The sequence below is a fragment of the Mytilus galloprovincialis genome, chromosome 8, assembly GCF_965363235.1.
Source record: "Mytilus galloprovincialis chromosome 8, xbMytGall1.hap1.1, whole genome shotgun sequence".
Lineage (NCBI taxonomy): Eukaryota > Metazoa > Mollusca > Bivalvia > Mytilida > Mytilidae > Mytilus > Mytilus galloprovincialis.
In genome coordinates this window covers 25572428-25591185 of record NC_134845.1, presented here as the reverse complement: position 1 = coordinate 25591185, position 18758 = coordinate 25572428, and the positions used below count along the sequence as shown (strand labels likewise).

At 32.3% G+C, this 18758-nt stretch overlaps 1 protein-coding gene across 1 annotated transcript in view; it reads right to left on the bottom strand.

Moving 5' to 3' along the window:
* Nucleotides 1-2027: 2027 nt before the first annotated feature.
* The window catches only part of LOC143085403 (uncharacterized), a 28198-nt gene continuing 11467 nt past the window's right edge, over nucleotides 2028-18758 (bottom strand). The window contains exons 7-14 of the mRNA XM_076261734.1: nucleotides 18190-18489; nucleotides 16427-16729; nucleotides 14396-14476; nucleotides 10377-10496; nucleotides 8322-8608; nucleotides 6721-6939; nucleotides 4970-5132; nucleotides 2028-4129 (exon numbers count right to left, since the gene is read on the bottom strand). Of these exons, the coding sequence (XP_076117849.1) occupies nucleotides 3087-4129; nucleotides 4970-5132; nucleotides 6721-6939; nucleotides 8322-8608; nucleotides 10377-10496; nucleotides 14396-14476; nucleotides 16427-16729; nucleotides 18190-18489 (2516 nt within the window). The 3' untranslated portion in view covers nucleotides 2028-3086. The remainder of the gene's footprint in view (nucleotides 4130-4969; nucleotides 5133-6720; nucleotides 6940-8321; nucleotides 8609-10376; nucleotides 10497-14395; nucleotides 14477-16426; nucleotides 16730-18189; nucleotides 18490-18758) is intronic.

Below are 18758 nucleotides of genomic sequence, written 5' to 3'. Positions count from 1 at the left end.
CTGCATATGAGTAGTATAACGTAATCAGAGATCAATATTTTAAATAGATTGGGGGCCAGCTGATTCATTACATCTCTATGGATAACAGATTCTCCTGGACAAATTCTATATAATTTCATTATTCCTTTTTGTGTAGGTTGTTTTATAAAATTAACTTTTACTTCTAGCTATTTCGGGCATGCAGAATATTTTTATAATGTGTTGGCGGATAATACCAGAAAAATGGAAATGTCATTTTCATTCTAATTACATTACGGTGATAGGGCTTTATAAAGTTCAAAATTGAACCCATTTCGAATGCTGGCAAAATATATATATATATACTTTTGACATACCTTTTGTTTTGTTGTTCTCATCTTCATCATATAAATGCAGATTAACCTTTCATTGTGGATGCTGGTATTGGAAGTCCATGCATTAGAGTAAAACCCCGGGATGAGTTGTAGGTAAAAGCTAACTCGATACATTTTATAATGAAATAGTATATAGGCGTATCCAAAAATTTTAAATATGGAATCATCTGTTAAATTCGTTATACGTAAAGTTAATTTGTTAAAGCCATACAGAAAGGAAGAAAAACACACACGCAAATAAAAATACGCCCATGATAAACTTAACATAGTATAAAATGTGTTGCAAATTATAACCTCAAGCTTATTCTTGTCAAAAAAATATGGTCTAGCAAACTTCATATCAGATTTTTTTCTTATTATTTTTAACCAAATGATGATTCATAGCATTCATGACATTAAAATGTCACATAGTCTTAAAATTCGATTTTCTTTTAAATATTATGGTGTGTTTTGTCTATCTATTCCGACCATCATTAACTTATTTTCTTAATAGCGACTTTTATGATAGAAATCTTCTACATTCCCTATCGAGTTGAAGGAGCCAGAAAATTCAGACTTTTCTACGACTGACATGTTTCTCACATGGCATAAATCAATATCGCATGCCTGTTTCTGTCTTGTTTCTACGACTGGAATAAGCTTTAAATTAAAATTGAGAATAGAAATGGGGAATATGTCTTAGAGACAACAACCCGACCAAAGAGCCGATGACAGCCGAAGGCCACCAATGGATCTTCAACGCAGCAAGAAAAAATAAATCCCACACCCAAAGTTGGCCTCATGATCAGCTGGCCCCTAAAGTTAACTACTTGTTGATTCTGAATCTTATACCACATTACAGTACATTGTTACTCATTGTATTGAAAATTTGTTATTTTTTACTTTAAGTTGTTTTAATATTCAAGCCTCGAATCTAAAAGAAATCATCCAAAGATTTTGATTGGGTTCGCCTATAGCTCAGTGAATAGTTTTCTATGTTGTGTATTGTTGTTGGTCTTTCATTTTTATCCATGATGTTACTTGTTTATTTCGACTTAGTTTGAATATCCCTTTCGTATCTTTCGCCTCAATTTTAATATTTAGAAAAAGACAAGTGACAGATTTTATAAAAACAAAGCTCGACCACAACTATGTTGTGTGTCTAGTTTGATTACCAATTTATTCCAATTTCTGTTGTGTTATTAATAAAAAATAATTTGTTCAAGGGTCATGCTAAATACAAGTAGTTTTGATTCAAAGACATTACCTCATAGATTCCAAAGAAGTGTTAACAAGTTTGCATAGCCAACAGATGCTTTCCAAACAGCACACTTACATTAGAGTGAAAAGCCACACACAAAAAAAAAAGATAAAATGTGCCGCTTAAAAGATGTAAGCTCCAAACTAAGTTGAGCTATCACACAGAAGGCTTCTATTTGTACAATCTTGAATCTTGCATTTCCCGAATGTAGCGATCTTGCAATTTTATAAAGTCCTATTCTTAGCACAGGTAATTGGTCATCTAGATAACAAGTTTGTTTCTCCCAAATAGACAGTCAAAGTGTATGCTCTTCAAATGAAAAGTACGATCACACCAACAACGATTGCTATTGAATTCAAAATAGTTTGTCTCTATACGTGATGTATTTGAAATTATGCAGCACAAGTATAGAACACATTTAACAAAACGAACGATGTACCCAGGAACTGGTTTATCAATAAAAAAAAGATATATATTTTCACATAAAATTATCACATTGACATATAATTCTGGTCATAAGAAATTATTCCATCTATGAACAATGTATATGTTACATTATTATAAAATTCTATAGCTAGTAAATAATTGCATCACAAAATAAACTGTACAAAACATTTCTATATATTAAACAAGAATGATTGAAATATTTAAGAAAGGCTTAAATTCACGATTTTTATCTATAAAGATTGTACTTTTGGTACACAAATATTACATGTATTGCACAATTTCGCTAATACCCAATAACAATATATGAATACCAGACCTGACAGATAGGGAAAAATCTGTATTTACACAGTGGTTTAAAATAATTTGTTTATAGAAAAATGTCGTTTGCAATTTCCGGATATTTTATTAACTGATCGGATGTCATTCTTAATGCCAGCAGAGGTCATATTTGAAAGCTTCTAGGTCCATTTCATATTATCATCAGATATATCGTTTATTTAACCAAGGCTCTGCAGTTAGACGTTTTGTTGTAATGGTTAGTATTAAATCTAAAAATTAATAGATCTAAAATGTTTTTGCAGTTAGTTTGAAAAAATTAGTTATTTTAACAAAGTTCTTAAACATGACCATAAAATCCCTATTGTTAAACAACACTATTAGCAATGAAACATTGAAATTCATCATTAAGTACTATTTTAGACAAGGTTCATGAATGTATCAGATTTTAGTTTAGTAAAGGAAGAATTATAAAAAAAATTCCATAAACATCAGATGTATTCTTTAAATGAAAATGATATAATTTTTTTGTGGTCAAGTTTAGTTTGGCTCAGACCTAAAAACAAATAATATGATATTTCAAAAGACATTAGAACGAAGGAGAAGTGAAAAGCACACAGTATAACGAAAAATGTATCTTTCAAATTAGAAGTAGTTTTTTTCAAAAATATAGTGTAGAAAAAGTTTATGAATATTTTTTTTGAGTGAGATCAGATCAGGTGGGACGACAATATAAACATCAAACGTAAATGTATATCATGTCCATAAAGTCAAACAAGGAAATCAAGTTTTGTAGTAACAACATGTTCACCATGCTCTGACTTTCCTTCAACAACGACTTCTGTTTGACCAAAAGTCATAGACACAATAACATTTTCATCGCGGTTCCTCCATTGATGTGGGATGTCCACCACTATTTTACCTAAATAGGTACATGACCTGTCTGTAACATATCGGGGATTAGGTTCGGTTGATCCGTATAGCTTTATCGACATCTTAGACATGCCGTCACGTATTGGCTGCATTTCTGTTGATCTTTTTTCGTTAACTGAAATGCTTTCTCCAATTCCAACAAGTTTATTGAAAGCGTCTTTGCAATAGTCACCGTCTTTCTCTTTCACCCTTTTTTCGCGTAAATCGTCTTTCAAAAATGTTCTATACACTAATGTTCCGTATGTTCTATCGCATTTCCTCGTAATAACACATGAAGGATCTCGCCCGAATAAAACCGCTCCTTTCAAAACAGCAAGACCAGCTTCGTCTGGAATGATTATATTGTTCTTTGGAAATGCACTTTTAAACTCTTGTTTCAACAAACTATTATCGGCAAAGCCTCCAACTATTACCATATACGAAATATCTTTTACATTTCCAAGAGTGTCGCGTACATATGAAATGATATCAGAAACTACTGATAGTGTAAACTGCTCAGCAATGTCCTCTGGAATCCTCAATTTATGTTTTCCTCTCAAGTTAACTTTCTTTTGAGATGCAGTTTTCAGATGATCTGAGAAAGTTAAATCGGCTGTATCTTCGAAATGATCCACCAATGAGACGGGCAAGTCCAATTGAAGCTTACTTCCTCTTTTCCAACTTCTTTTTTTAAATTCTATTTCATTGGATAACACGTGGTAATCGTTCATGTTCTTTACACGATATGTTTCCATGACATCTTCCCCTACAAGTGAAGCAAGGTACTTGAGGATATTGTCATTGACATACTTGCCACCACAGGGTCCCCCGGATGCTAAACTTATCTGCTTAAACCGCTGTTCTGTAGCTGTCTCCATTACTGTTATATCCACAGTACCACCTTAAAATTTAATAAAAAACCTTTATTATTTAGGATTACCGCGAGTGCTTCAGTATGGGTCTCATTTGGGTCTAACCGTGATGGGGGCTGATGCGAGTGTTTTTGTATTCGTGACATGTGAAAGTCAAATTATTAAGAATGAAACAGGAAATGAAGTCGGGCGGGACAATTGTAATTTTAAGCGTTATTGGAATACGGGAATCTGACACAACAATAAGCGCTATCTAGGATCAGATATCCCCAATTAGACCTATTTAGTATTATGATAATATCTATCCGCATCACTGCTATATATTTTTGTAAATCAGTACCAACTTCAGTATCAAAATTCAATTGTGCTTATTGTTATTGTTCACAAGCTGTAGTAACGGTCAAATGTATGTTTGCTATATACGTGTTTGTGTTAAAACTAATACTTGTTATGATTGGATGGCATATACCCGTAATCCCAATAAAAGACATGATACGGGTTTCAGTGTATTATTGTTTAGAGAGTATAAGTTTATATTTACTTATGGTAATATGTATTGTTCCACATCATGAGTAGTTTTTTTTTTTTTTTTAATAATTTGTATTCGTTTTTGTTTGGAAAATTACAATATAAAGGAAGATACTGTCAAAACAGATATTCCTCCCTACAGAAGGAAGTTACGTCTAGTAGCTTCATTGCAGGCGAAGTGTTGGAAAAAAATATTCTGGTCCCTTAATTCATTTTGGACTGAACAAAGCCTTATAGTAGTACTGTCCTACACAACTTTAAGCCTGATATTTATTATGAGTTTTTATACATTATGGTAGCAATAGAAATAACAGGATCATTAAATATCAGTGTAACGATACCTCCAATATCAACAACCATAAATCTTGCACCAGGAGCACTTTTCACCAGTGTAACATCAGAACTACAGGCATCCCGACTCTTCTCAACATTAAGTGCTCCTATGTAGATACTAGCTACTTCTGGTTCTAACGCTAATGTCAATCTATCAGACGGAATCGAAGCCTATAAAAAATAGAATGCATGTTTCAAAAAGGTATGCAGTTCCTGCCAAAACTGATGTAATTTTATTGACCAAAAAGTCCATGTTCAAGTCTTTTGATCTGAAATTAACCGTTTCTGCCCTATAAACTATCAAGACTTCATTCTTTTGTTGCAAGTCAGAGACATTAATCACGTTGACACACTAGTTTCTAGCTCCTATCCGAAGTCATAAGATTGCCGCAGTTCTTTTTTCCTGGCAAATAAATATTCCAAATAAACGATTTCCTCAGGCAAGTTGATAAGATGAATTTGGCTAGTAGTTTACTTCTGTTTTGGTCATAGATAGATCTTCAATTGTTTCGGTTCTTATAGATTCTTTGCTTCGAAATATTATACTTTGATCTTTTCATATAAAACTAGATCCAGAAAAGCGATTCGTCAGTTTAAAACTTACAAAGTGTTGTTTTCATTCCATCTATTTATACAACTGAAGACTAACCTAGTTACAGTTGATATACCAGAGACAACGCATCAGACTTACAGTATGCAATATGCAACACAAGTGTAGCTTACTGACATGGGCAAATGTAGGCAAATGAAGCCAACAGTACAAAATGTAGCTTACCAATATTTAAAACTTAAATCTAAAATCTTAAATCTCAGATAAAACTTAAGTTACTTTTTGTGTAAATAGAAAGGAGCTGGACCGCTTGCGTCGACAAGTTAAATAAAGGCAGCAGTAGTATACCACTGTTCAAAAGTTATAAATCGGTTGAGAGGAAACAAATCCGGGTTACTAACTAAAACCGAGGAGGAAAAAGCGTCCCCTCAGTAGTCATTAAATAATCTTGAGTTGGTCAGATGTAACTTTAATTTTTGTAAGATCAGTAATGCATACAAGGATATATGTTTTTTCTGATAAATCAGGTATGCATCTCCTATTAGACCTATATAAAAGTGACATTTAAGAATTTTATAAATTACAGAAATCAGTATAAATAAATATAATTTGATCAATCTGGCATTTATGAAACTTATAAATGGCAACAAATCTCAATATGTAAGATTTTGAAAAAACATTCTTCGTAATCGAAAGCTTATGTTTGTAATGTTATTGGGACTCAACACTCTAACTTGGCATTTAAATTGGGCAGATCATATCAAAGAGAACATGTGTACTAAGTTTCAAGTTGATTAGACTTCAACTTCATCAAAAACTACTTTGACCAAAAACTATAACCTGAAGTGGGACAGAAGAACGAACGAATGGACGAACGGACGCATATACCAGAAAAACATAATGCCCCTCTACTATCGTTTTAATCCCGTCACTTGTTCTTATAATGCAAAGTCAAATTCTATTTTTTAAATATAATGTATATATACGATAATATAGTTTATTACAGTATTCTTTTTAGAATCAATAGGGAATACAACTGGAAGTCAATTGGGTACAATCTTTTTCTTTAAAGATTTACAGAGAATGCCAAGTTCATTTTTCTGAATTGGTTTGGTAAGAAATTAGGATTATGATAACAGAGAAATTTAAATTCACAATGTATAACAAATAGTCGTGATAAATGAAACTTTTTCTAATTAGTACATCTACCTCTTCAGCAGCCTGTCTCATGAACTGCTTCGCAGCATCGGTCCAGATAGCAGGTACAGTGATAATCCAGGATATGTTTTCTTTAACAACTTTTTGTCCTTTTTCAAGCATTAACTTTTCTGCTTCTTGTTTCAGATATTTGATTGACATGGAAAATATGTCAAAAGCGGTCTTTTTCTTGCCAAGTACGTCTTCTATCATCGTATCTCGTTTTAAAATCTACAATAATTCATTGGTTTTGTTAATATCATGGAAGTACAATAACTTGAATAAGAGAAGACAGACTGTTTTACCTATTGTAAATATTAAAAATATAATGAACTTGATACCACAAACGAGAAATTTCCCAAAGACTGATTGACAAAACGAATTTTAATATAAAGTATTTATTCTACTAAAACCGAAACTGTCAATCTATTGAATTTTCATTAACAAAGTTTGTCTAAAGCACAATTATTCGAGCTTCGAAACTGTGAGACTGCAAAGATAAAAATATAAAAACAAAACCAGTGTGGGCCAACAAGAACACTCTGTATATATTTATTTTTGAAGACCCTCCATTTGTTGATAATAATAATTAATCATAACTATGTATACGTTCAAAATTTTCTACATTTGAAAATGCCTGTACCAAGTCAGGAATATGACAGTTCTTGTCCATTCGTTTTTGATGCGTTTTGTTTTTTGTTTTTTGATTTTGCCATGTGATTATGGACTTTTCAAATTGATTTTCCTCTGAGTTCAGTATTTTTGTGATTTTACTTTTTGCATAGTGGCAGAATGATTAGTAAAATATAAACTATATATATATATATATATATATATATATTATATATATTATACGAGTCTAAATTGAAAACTATGTTCAAACCTATGATTGCGTTGGATAAAAACCGCAATTTTTATACGTGTGCATGTAAAACAAATTTCGCTGTAGAATGGTCTAAATACAGCACAAACAACATTTTCCAAAAGACCAAAAAAATGAAAAAGTATATTTAATCAAAACGCATTTGACTAACAGGTCGAACAACTGATGTTCTTTAACCCTGCTGACTGCCATTGGCGATTGCCAAATAAAATTTATCACAAGATGTAACAAAATTGATCTTAATTTAAATTTTATATAAATATATATATTGGTTTGGTAATTTTGGCCCATTATTTGCAATTTGAAAAAAAGACGTAGAGCCAATATTTTTATATATATATTATTTCTCATCCTTTTTGGATTTAACAGCTGTTCAATATATAAGTAAGTTTAAGATTTACAAATAGTTAAGCCCGGATCATCACTTAATAGACAGTTTTTGAAAAATGGGTACTTTAAGTATCTAACCACATTAGAATAATCAATTTCCGAACATGTTCCTATACTAGAAACGCATAAAGATTGTAACAAATTGACTTTTGGTACATTTTTACCAATTTTGAAAACCTATCATTCTCAACCAGATATTTTTTTTTTTAAATCCTGGGGTTATTTCTACTCCAAATTTAGAAAAATATATCCATGATGGTAAATAACAAAATTACAAAATTCGATAAAAACTTGTGATATTTATTAAAACTATAGTCAACAATACTGCATAGCTACATACCTCTGAGGAGTGCAATTCCATTTTAAAATGTCTGCAGAAATACCAACTTCTATGATCACCTCCATTGCTTAACACATCGTATTTTTCTTCTGCTTCATATCCAAATGAGTGGAAATTGCCGTCAGGTAGTAAAAGTATACTTGTTGGTGTCTTAAACGACTGCAAGGCACTACCACTAGAATTGTGCCATTGTTTTGTTATTATCTTGGCGTGTTTCTTCTTTTGAGAGAAGGCAAACCCAGAATATGTAGTTCCAAAATCTATTGCAGCAATAATAGGTGTTGGGTCTAAAAAGTATAAAATTGTAAACTTTAATAGAAAGAACTGCACCAGATGATTATTTCGACAATCAATGTCTCTTCAGTGATGTTGGAGGCCAAAATATTTGAAATTCATAGCATATTAAAAAGATGAAGAGCTATATATCAACCAAAACTAACAAAACATACAAGTATAACCAAAGTATGTTCCATCGCGACATGGAGTATTTTTTATATTATAGGTGTAAAACCACCAAACCAAGTGTGTCACATCCGGTTGCATACGAAAAAGGTTGAAAAAATATTCCCTTGAATTTGAATAAACTCATCATAGATACCAGGATCATTTTTTGTATTTAACGCGCGTTTTGTCTACAAAAGACTCATTTGACAGTTGTAGGAAATTTACTGCAGTAAAACAATATCTGTGTCATAGACATGTATCTTTGGTGCCTCAAATCATCATAATATGTTTTATTTGGTGTTCTACAGAATATTTTGGAAACTTGAAGTTACATGCTTACTTAAGCTAGTTCACAGGAAAAAAAAAGGGTGAAAATTTGATTGGCTGATTTTACAGAGATGATTATTTTCTTATATGTAATGAAAAATTATGTGAAATTTTTATATATATAGTTCTGGACAGGATAAAACTTCACTCATGTCAAGTATTCTATTTTTTAAACAAAGATGATTTATGCACAATTTTTTGAAAAGTGCAAATTTAACAGACTAATAGGGTAACATCAATTTGATATCAATATTTTATTCATGCAAGGAATGAGAATTATCTCACTGGCACTTTGATACTCCAGAGTTAACGTTGCAAATTCACTACTTATACTTTTTATTCTATCAGAAAAGATAAGCCATAGTAGGATTGTCAAATTTCGAACAAATTATAATACATAATGTGTGTAGTTAGTTAGCCATCAACTGAATATCAAAGAAAGGAAAATGATACTTTATTCCTGAATAATCCCATTTTAACAAGATTTGAAATTCATGCTTTTCGAAAATTTATATTGCCGGAAGAAAGTCTGAACAGAGGGCACGAAACATGAAATATCTATCATCAGAAAAATCTTATCCTCTAACACTGTTGTGTGTAATTTTCAGACTTATATGTATACATCAAAATCCGTTTTTCCTGTTTGACTAAAAGGATGAATCAAAATGTGAATCATGTTTTTGTATTGGTAGCTAAATAAAAATCATCTGCCTCATTTCACCTAAATTACTTCAAGTTGATTGTTTTTATTACACTCAATAAAAGATGATTTTCTTTAATTAACTGTTTTATTAAGGTATAATGTAAACATGACAATATCAAATATACTTAATAAAAAAAACTATCAATAACTAAAAACTGAATATTTTATTCATATGATGAGTTCAGCCTTTTTCAACTAATTTGTATAGTTCGTTCTTATGATGTACTGTTATACCACTGTCCCATGTTAGGTGAGGGTTGGGATCCCTCTAACATGTTTAACCCCGCCACATTATGTATGTATGTGCCTGTTCCAGGTCAGGAGCCTGTAATTCAGTGGCTAACCATGAAATAAGGCCGTTAGTTTTCTCGTTTGAATTGTCTTACATTTTCATTTCGGGCCTTTTATAGCTGACTATGCGGTATGGGTTTACTCATTGTTGAAGGCCGTACGGTGACCTATAATTGCTAATGTCTGTGTCAGTTTGATTTCTTGTGGAGAGTTGTCTCATTGGCAATCATACCGCATCTTCTTTTTTATATTTAACGTATAACTTTGACGGAATGTATAAAACAAGTTACCTTTCAGCTCCCGCATGTATGGTTCACTTGGAAGTCGACTATATAATGGTCTGTCTGTTTTCACATATTTTTTCTCAATAACTTCCTTCTTTCTTTTTAAAGAAATAATTCTTAGTGATTCTAAAATAAAAAGTTGAAATATTTATCTGCATAATCACATTTACTGATTACATACCTTAATGCAGGATATATTACCCAGTCGAAGTAACCGGTTAATTTGATTCTCTTTTTTTTATTACTTTGCTTTGTCTTCTTAATCAATTTATCATGTTTGAACATTGGTAAACAACTGTTGCCTTGGTTTATATACAGTGTCTTAATAAAAGATCCAATTAAGGTAAATCACATGAATGTTGGCCTGGCTTGTTTTTTTACAAGTATATAACTATTACGTATCAAACTGGGGTAGACTCACAAAAGATTTACTAGCTATACCAATAAGGAGAAGTGGTTAGATTATCAACAAGATACATATAAATTAGACCCCAAAGGACGAGGACGTAAACAGCTACAGGTCATCGTACTGCCTGCAGCATACTCTATAGTAAGATATAAAATCACCCGACATAACAAATTGTGAAACAGCATAATTTATGCAAAACAATGAAAAAAGGAAAACAATTATGACAGACAGCAGTGGGCTACAGGCTTATGAAAGTCACATAAAAGATATGACCGTGGTAATTATATTTGTGAATGAAAAGCACTAACATAACCAGGTACCTAAACTGAACACCAAAAGCAAAAGTCAATATTAGTCGGAAAGGGATAGACTCGTCAGGCCCAAATTGTTTCCTTCTAATGACGAAATAATTCTAAATGATCCTTTATATGCATAGTTAAGTATGAACGTTTTATATTTTAATGTTCGAACAACATTATGCTTCAAATATTCAGAATAAAACGTACAAAGGTTGTTTAAATTATACATTTTTTTAAGGAAAAGAATAGATTGGTGGAAAAGGTAAAAAGACATTTTGGGGTTCAACGAAGGAAGACAGAGTCCCGTGGTTTGATGACAATAAAGGTTTTATAAAAAAAAAACTCAACAATTCACAAACAAATATTTTCGTTCGTTTGTGGTTATATTTTATACGTTTCTAAGTTACGTAAATAATCGTTAGAAAGTTTTAAATATGTACTATTTGAATAATTGATATCGAGTTTCTCTATTAACCGATAATTACAGTAAATTTTTCGATCCGCCTATGACAAGAGGGTTAAGCCTATCAATATATAACTTATGAGTATGTCATATTTGCTATAGCCCTGTAATTGGTGTATACTTTAAAGAGAGCGAAAATCTCTAATTTCAATGTTTGCCTACTTTTAATTATATACAGATATACATATGCTGGAAGTTATGTAACGTCACTTAATTTTATAAATAATATCTCATTAAAAACTAGTCTATAAAAAAATACTAATTCTGCTACAATGTATCAATTATTTTAAATGTATGCCTTTATTATTGATAAAAATTCCGTGCAAACTTCACAAATCATTCATAATGGTATTGATTAAAGTATAATTTTTTGGTACTGGCGTTGTTAATCATCTTAATAACGTGTTATAGTGTTCTTTTATTTGTCTTTGTAAATTATTAACCTTGACTGTTTAGTTCATTTTTTGGTAATATATTTGTTTTTAAAGTGATTAAGATTATTACACAATGTGACTGCTGTAGCCCAATTTGTGACATATGTATCTGTCATGTCTGTTTATTCTGTTCACACAATGTTGTCAATATATATAAATGGAATTTCATATGACCATCATACAAGTGAGAGGTTACGCTAGCTATACAATCAGGTTTAATCCAACATTTTTTATATAAGGTTATATCTGTACCAAGTAGGAATATGACATCTGTTTCGTTTGATGTATTTGAGCTTTTAATTTTTTTCATATGATACTTGAGACGTTTTGAATTTCCATGGAGTGCGGTATTTTTGTAATTATATTTTATTTTCAACGTATATACTTTTAGGTACTGTTCACAGAGGAAAACTCTTAACAGTTCAAGACTGATTCATTTTTGATAAATGAATATCATTATTTTTTATTATCTTTTATTCCATATTTTTCGAAGGGTTTTATCTTTATATAAAAGAAATATATGTGTTGAAGACCCATTTGTGGCCTTCGGCTGTTTTCTGTCCTTTGTTTGGATTTTGTCCCTTTGAAACATAATCTAATTCCATTCTCAATTTCAAAGTAATTGTGCAAACATGGTAATATCCAAACTACCACTTAAAGGAATTTTAACAAAATGACAAAAACTAAATAAATGAACTATATTGGCCTTTGTTAGTCTTGTAATACCCCAGTCCCACTAGGCCACGATCGCACTACGATCTGTGAAAAAAATGCAAATTTTGATGATCGTAGTACGATCGTGTAGATCGCAGTAAGGTCGTATCACGGTCGTGGTGAGGTCTTCGTGATGATCGTGGCCAACTTTGAACATGTTCAAAACAATCGTGGTGCGGTCGTGGCCAAATCAGGTCGTAGTAGAAGCGTAGTGAGCGCGCACTACGATCGTAGTAAGATCGCAAAGGTCGCTGTACCATCGTAGTGAGAGCGTAGCGAAAGCGTGATTCTATTCGGAGAAACTATGCAACGATCTCATTGCGACGTTATTACGACCTCACTACGATCATCACGTTCTCACAGCGACCAAACTACGCTTCACCTGCGAATATACCACGCTGTTCACGACCATAGTACGATTCTAGCACGCCCTTGCCGTCCTCATCACGCTCTTCTAACGACCTGACTACGTTCATACTACGACCATTATTCTCATTGTCATTTTCCCATAAAATATATTAATTCTCTCCAGGTTTTGTTTGTCTGTATGTAATTGGGACTTCTTGTCCATGTTCTCTAACGGCTCAACCACTCTTATTGTTTTCATATAGATTAGACCGTTGGTTTTCCCGTTTGAATGGTTTACACTAGTAATTTTTGGGGCCTTTTATATCTTGCTGTTCGGTGTAAGCCAAGGCTCCGTGTTGAAGGCCGTATCTTGGCCTATCATTATTGTTACTTTTAAAAATTGTTACTTGGATTGAGAGTTGTCTCATTGGCACTCATACCACATCTTCCTATATCTATTGACACATCTATTTCATATCTGCTATCGTTCACTGAAATATCGTCATTTCAGCTTTATGGAACAGCAATAGGTTGTCATTTAGGCCGGATTGGTCGGTCCGACATCTCTACTTGATCAAGATTCGTTACTATCAGAGCTCCATCTGCCTCTACATCAACCCTAACACCACGCCCACCTGTTCTAGTAGATTTTGGTGGCTTGATTGTATTTTTTTTTCCGAGAAATCTACGTATTAATTAGAAATAGAACTGAAGGAATGATTCTGTATTGATATGGAACACGATGTTGATGTTATTGCTGAGAGCGTAGTAAGATCGCGGTTTGAACGTAGTGTAATCGTGGTAAGAACGTGCTATAATCGCAGTAGAAGCGTGGAAAGATCGTGTTGCAATCGGATAACTCGTGGTATGGTCGTAGTAAGAACGTGATGAGCGTAGAAAGATCTTGATAAGCGTAGTAAGATCGCAGAATAAGCGCGGTGAGAACGTGTTATAATCGTAGCGGGATCATTGTAGAAGCGTAATGAGGACGAAGTAGCATCGTGAAAGCAACTAAAATTTACAGTTTCATGCCGCTAATGCCGCGACCTCACCACGATCTGAATTTAATTTAGATCGCGGTGAGCGTGGTGCGATCGTGGTCTAGTGGGACTGGGGCTTAAGACTTTTAATTTTAGTTTCTTGGTATATTTCGGAGTTTAGTATCACGTCCATTATCACTGAACTAGTATATATTTTTGTTTAGGGGCAAGCTGAAGCATGCCTACGAGTGCTGGAGTTTCTCGCTGCATGGAAGACCCATTGGTGGCCTTCGACTGTTGTTTGCTCTTTGGTCGGGTTGTTGTCTCTTTTACACATTCCCAATTTCCATTCTTAATTTTATATAACATATATCTTACTATCAGTTTCCATTCTAACTGTGAATGAACAAAAAACTCTGTCTTTTTCCTCAACCAGACTGGTTTCAAAATACGATGCATCTGCAATAAAAAAAAAACATATACAAAAAAACCTTCTCTCATGTCTTTATCTGTATATTTCATTTCATATTATTTTGAAGCTTTTAAAAAATATAACAATTTGAATCAACCGAAATGTATGCTAAACATATGTTTACTAAAGGAAAGCAGGGTTATCGAAAAAGAAAATACGAGAAATGAACAATAAAGATCTTACATTCAGCAGATATTAGTATTTGGCATTTCACATGTACATATATTTTCCTCAGATTTATTTGTTATTTGTTACTGGCTTTCAATAACCAAGTACTCTTAGATCGTGTTTTTTTTGTCGGCAATCTTTTTGTTTGTTGTATGTTAGGCTTTGTTTTAATCTAAGAGGTAACCCCTTTTCAAAGCTTCTTATAATTCGCTGTTACACCACTGCCCTATGTTAGGAGTGAGGGTTTAGCGCCCTTACGCATATTAATTCCCTCTACGTTTTTTTGTTAATCAAACTCTATATTATTTTGTCATGTTGGGCCTTTGTCATATGAAAGCATTTCATAGCTAACTATTAGAAATGTATTGTCCTCATTAGTGAAAGCCGCATGGTAACCTTTAGTTGGTTATATCTTTGTCATTTTGTCTTTGGTGGATAGTTGTCTGATTGACAATCATATTAAAGTTATTAATCCTGTCATATTGGCCATACTGAAACAAAAACATCCCAGGTATTTCTGAAATGGTATTTAGCATGCTCTATTAAGGTATACATCAGTTGCTTTTAATGTACTGAAAATAAATAGTAATGAAGTTATTCTGTTTTTTTCAAATGAAAATGTTTAACAGAAATTTCCTTGAAGGTGGTCTTTTGGGGTTTTGGTATACAAGGCTATGTCTCATCTGCACACCAAACTGGATTTGAGAATCACTCCTATACTTATTTTTATATCATTAACTTTCTAACATCCCAAATCTTTGCAGCCACCATATTGTATCCTTTTAATCATATAAATACCGAGGCACTAGCAACTGTCACTCTCGGGAACGAATATTCACATCACGACATATATTCACAAGACCCCAAATAACAACATCACTTAATTACATAAGAAATACATCACAACTATGACCGTCACATTGATGTACAAATCATAATTCGAACAATGCCAACTTTGACGTACATCAATCCCAATCAAATGTGTCCTTCCTATTCTTACACAAACCTCTCTCTGCACCAAATAAAGCAATACCAATTACACCTGAGATCATTTGAAGTTATCAGTTACATTTATACCAATCGTTCCCACATCAGATACCTCCGCAACAATCGTTATCTGAGACCAGAAATTGCAACCAAGTTTTCAATAACCTAGGAATTTCTAGCAACTGCTCCTTCACCAATTGCATTAATCATAACCTTAGACCTGAAACTTCAATCCATCACATTTTTATCCTACAATTTATCATCAATTGCTCCCTTATCCTTTCAATTACAAAATCCAACATCCAGATCTCTGTTCCAATTATTTCTATACCAAAGACAGGGTTGCTTCTGTCTTTAGATATCCATATCATTACATTAAACACCCAATACTTTATCAATCACTTCCGCTCGTTCAATCAAATTAAAGACCGTGTCCACATTCCTTAATTTTCGTATCAAATAATACCAAGTTTAAACATTCGAAACTTATACTACTTCATTCGATTCAATATCCAGACAATTGTACCAACTGCTGCAAAACATAAGAAATTTACATTTTTCACTGGTACTTAAAATGTGATATAATTGTTTTATAAATAAAAACCGATTGAATAGTCAAATGTTTCTGAAAGGTTCCATTATCAAATCGTCTGTTTAGTAAGGCGTACTTATAAATAGTCTTAAGAATCTCTGATACACTTCTGAATTTAGTTGAAATAATTTTGTCTGGCAATTTTAATTGACAATTTGTTAAAAATATGACATTTTTTTTAATTTCTCACCTTTCGATGATCTTGGTTTGCAATCATCACATTTTTTCTTGACCTTGAAAACAACATGATTTGTGGTTGCTAAAACATTTTCGAATGATCGAAGGACTACATCATTCAACAAAACATACTGCATAAATAGATGCGCTCTATCTCTCCTTGATTTGCCACATTCGGGTGTTAATATGTTCAGGATGTGATGAGGGATCATCTTGTCTTCAAATTTTGCCACTGTTTGAAGCATTGTCGAACTAACCATCTCATCCAGGATCATTTCGTAGTTTTGAGGATCTTTGTATGTTTCTCTCAAACAATCTGTATCATGAAATGTAATGTGATAACTTTTAATAGTCAAGTTTGTTCAAAGACAATACATTTAATTTAGTACTCATCGAATTTCTATTTATATTAAAGTTTCCTCGTTTTCAACAAGAAACTGAATTGGTTCTGTTCATGAAATAATGTACAAATGCCAATTTCTCAAGTAAGACAGTAGATCCAGGTAAATGATTAAAAGTATTAGAATAAATATTGTAATAGGGTATAAATAATGTTTAGCATGGCATTTTATTGGTTCTGCTTTTATGAACTAATCTAAAGAAACATATTCTCTAAAACTGATGCATTGATATGTAATCTGTTAATATTAGACATAAGGTTGATTGCTACAATTCTTTTTTGCTTGTAACAGTTTCCATGCAGACAAATTGTTTCAACTTCTAAATGTATAACATAAATATATCAGTGGAATGCAAATTCTCTGAACTCTGAGAATATATTTATGTTTCAACTACCAGATTCTCATATTTTTGAGTGTAAATTCACATTGCGATAAGACGTGTCACGGTACTTGTCTATCCCAAATTCATGTATTTGGTTTTGATGTTATATATATATGTTATATTTGTTATTCTCGTGGGATTTTGTCTATATGTGTTACATTTTAGTGTTATGTCGTTGTTCTCCTCTTATATTTAATGCGTTTCCCTCGGTTTTAGTTTGTTATCCCGATTTTGTTTTTTGTCCATGGATTTATGAGTTTTGAACAGCGGTATACTACTGTTGCCTTTATTTATGAATAATATTTATTGTACATGCATTCTAGTATTCTAGATTTTGATGGAGGTTTTTTTGTGTTTTTTTTCGTTTGTTGTTTGGTTGATGTTTCATTGACCTAAACATCACAAACTATCCAATCAGTTGCTTTGAAGTTATGATTTATCATTTCCTACATGTCTTTTTGCAATATATTATCGTGTTTCACTCGATTATTTTCATAATATGATAGTCTGCATATGATTAACAGAACAGAGAATAGTAGGCAAATCAATAAATAATAAACATCATGATAAAATATAAATACGATGGTATGATGGGGCCATCAGTTAAGAATACAGAAAATCGTCAAAACAATATAATATTTACAGAAGGAAAACCACACTGATAAGGCCCTTATTTGTTGTTCGATAAATTGAAAATCAAAAAAGAGTTGATAAAACAAATAGGTGAATTAGTCTAATTCAACTACTTTAAAGAAAAAATCGTTACATGAAAAATTAACTTGACTACCACTAATATACGGTTTGTGAACGTGCAATGATTAACGTTCTGATAACTGCAGTAAACAAAATGATGTCAAGGTCACTTCAACTGCAACTTTCAAACCTGTTTCGTCGAAGACAGATATAGCAAAAGTCTAAAGGGAAAACAGAACAACTTATACATATTATCATAATAGGATAATAAGATATTCATTTATTTTATATAAATCGTACCTATACAGAGTATCTCCTTTTTCAATCTATCGCCGATATATGTCTGTCCAGTGGTCACTAATCCATCAATCAAATCTTCAATTGTTATTTCCCCCAACTTATGCTTAAGGATAGTAAGAAATATTTTAGCTTGCTCTCGTCTTCCAGGTAAATCCATTATTTTTTGTCTTTCCATGACAGTCATTACGTCACGCTCTATGAAATATTCGATTATCTTTTTCACTTCCATTTCTTCAACCAAATATGTCCAGTTATCTTCAAGTTTTTGTTGTTCTTTTGTAAGCTGTGATGATTTCTTTACTGAAACAAAATAAACTCATCTGCATTATCTGTCATAGAGTAATGGAGAGTAATGATTTAGACATATCTAAACTATATCTCTTGTTTTTGTATTGTTTCAAGTCGAAATAATCATCTTGTGACGTAGTTTTATTTGTGATTGCAGAAATAAGGGTATATTAATCAAGAAACTAAAGCTTTAGGGGTTTTTTTAATTCACACTTGACTTTGAAAACATTTCCAAACTGTACATCTTTACTTCGTTGTCAATCAATGTCAACAAAATTCTT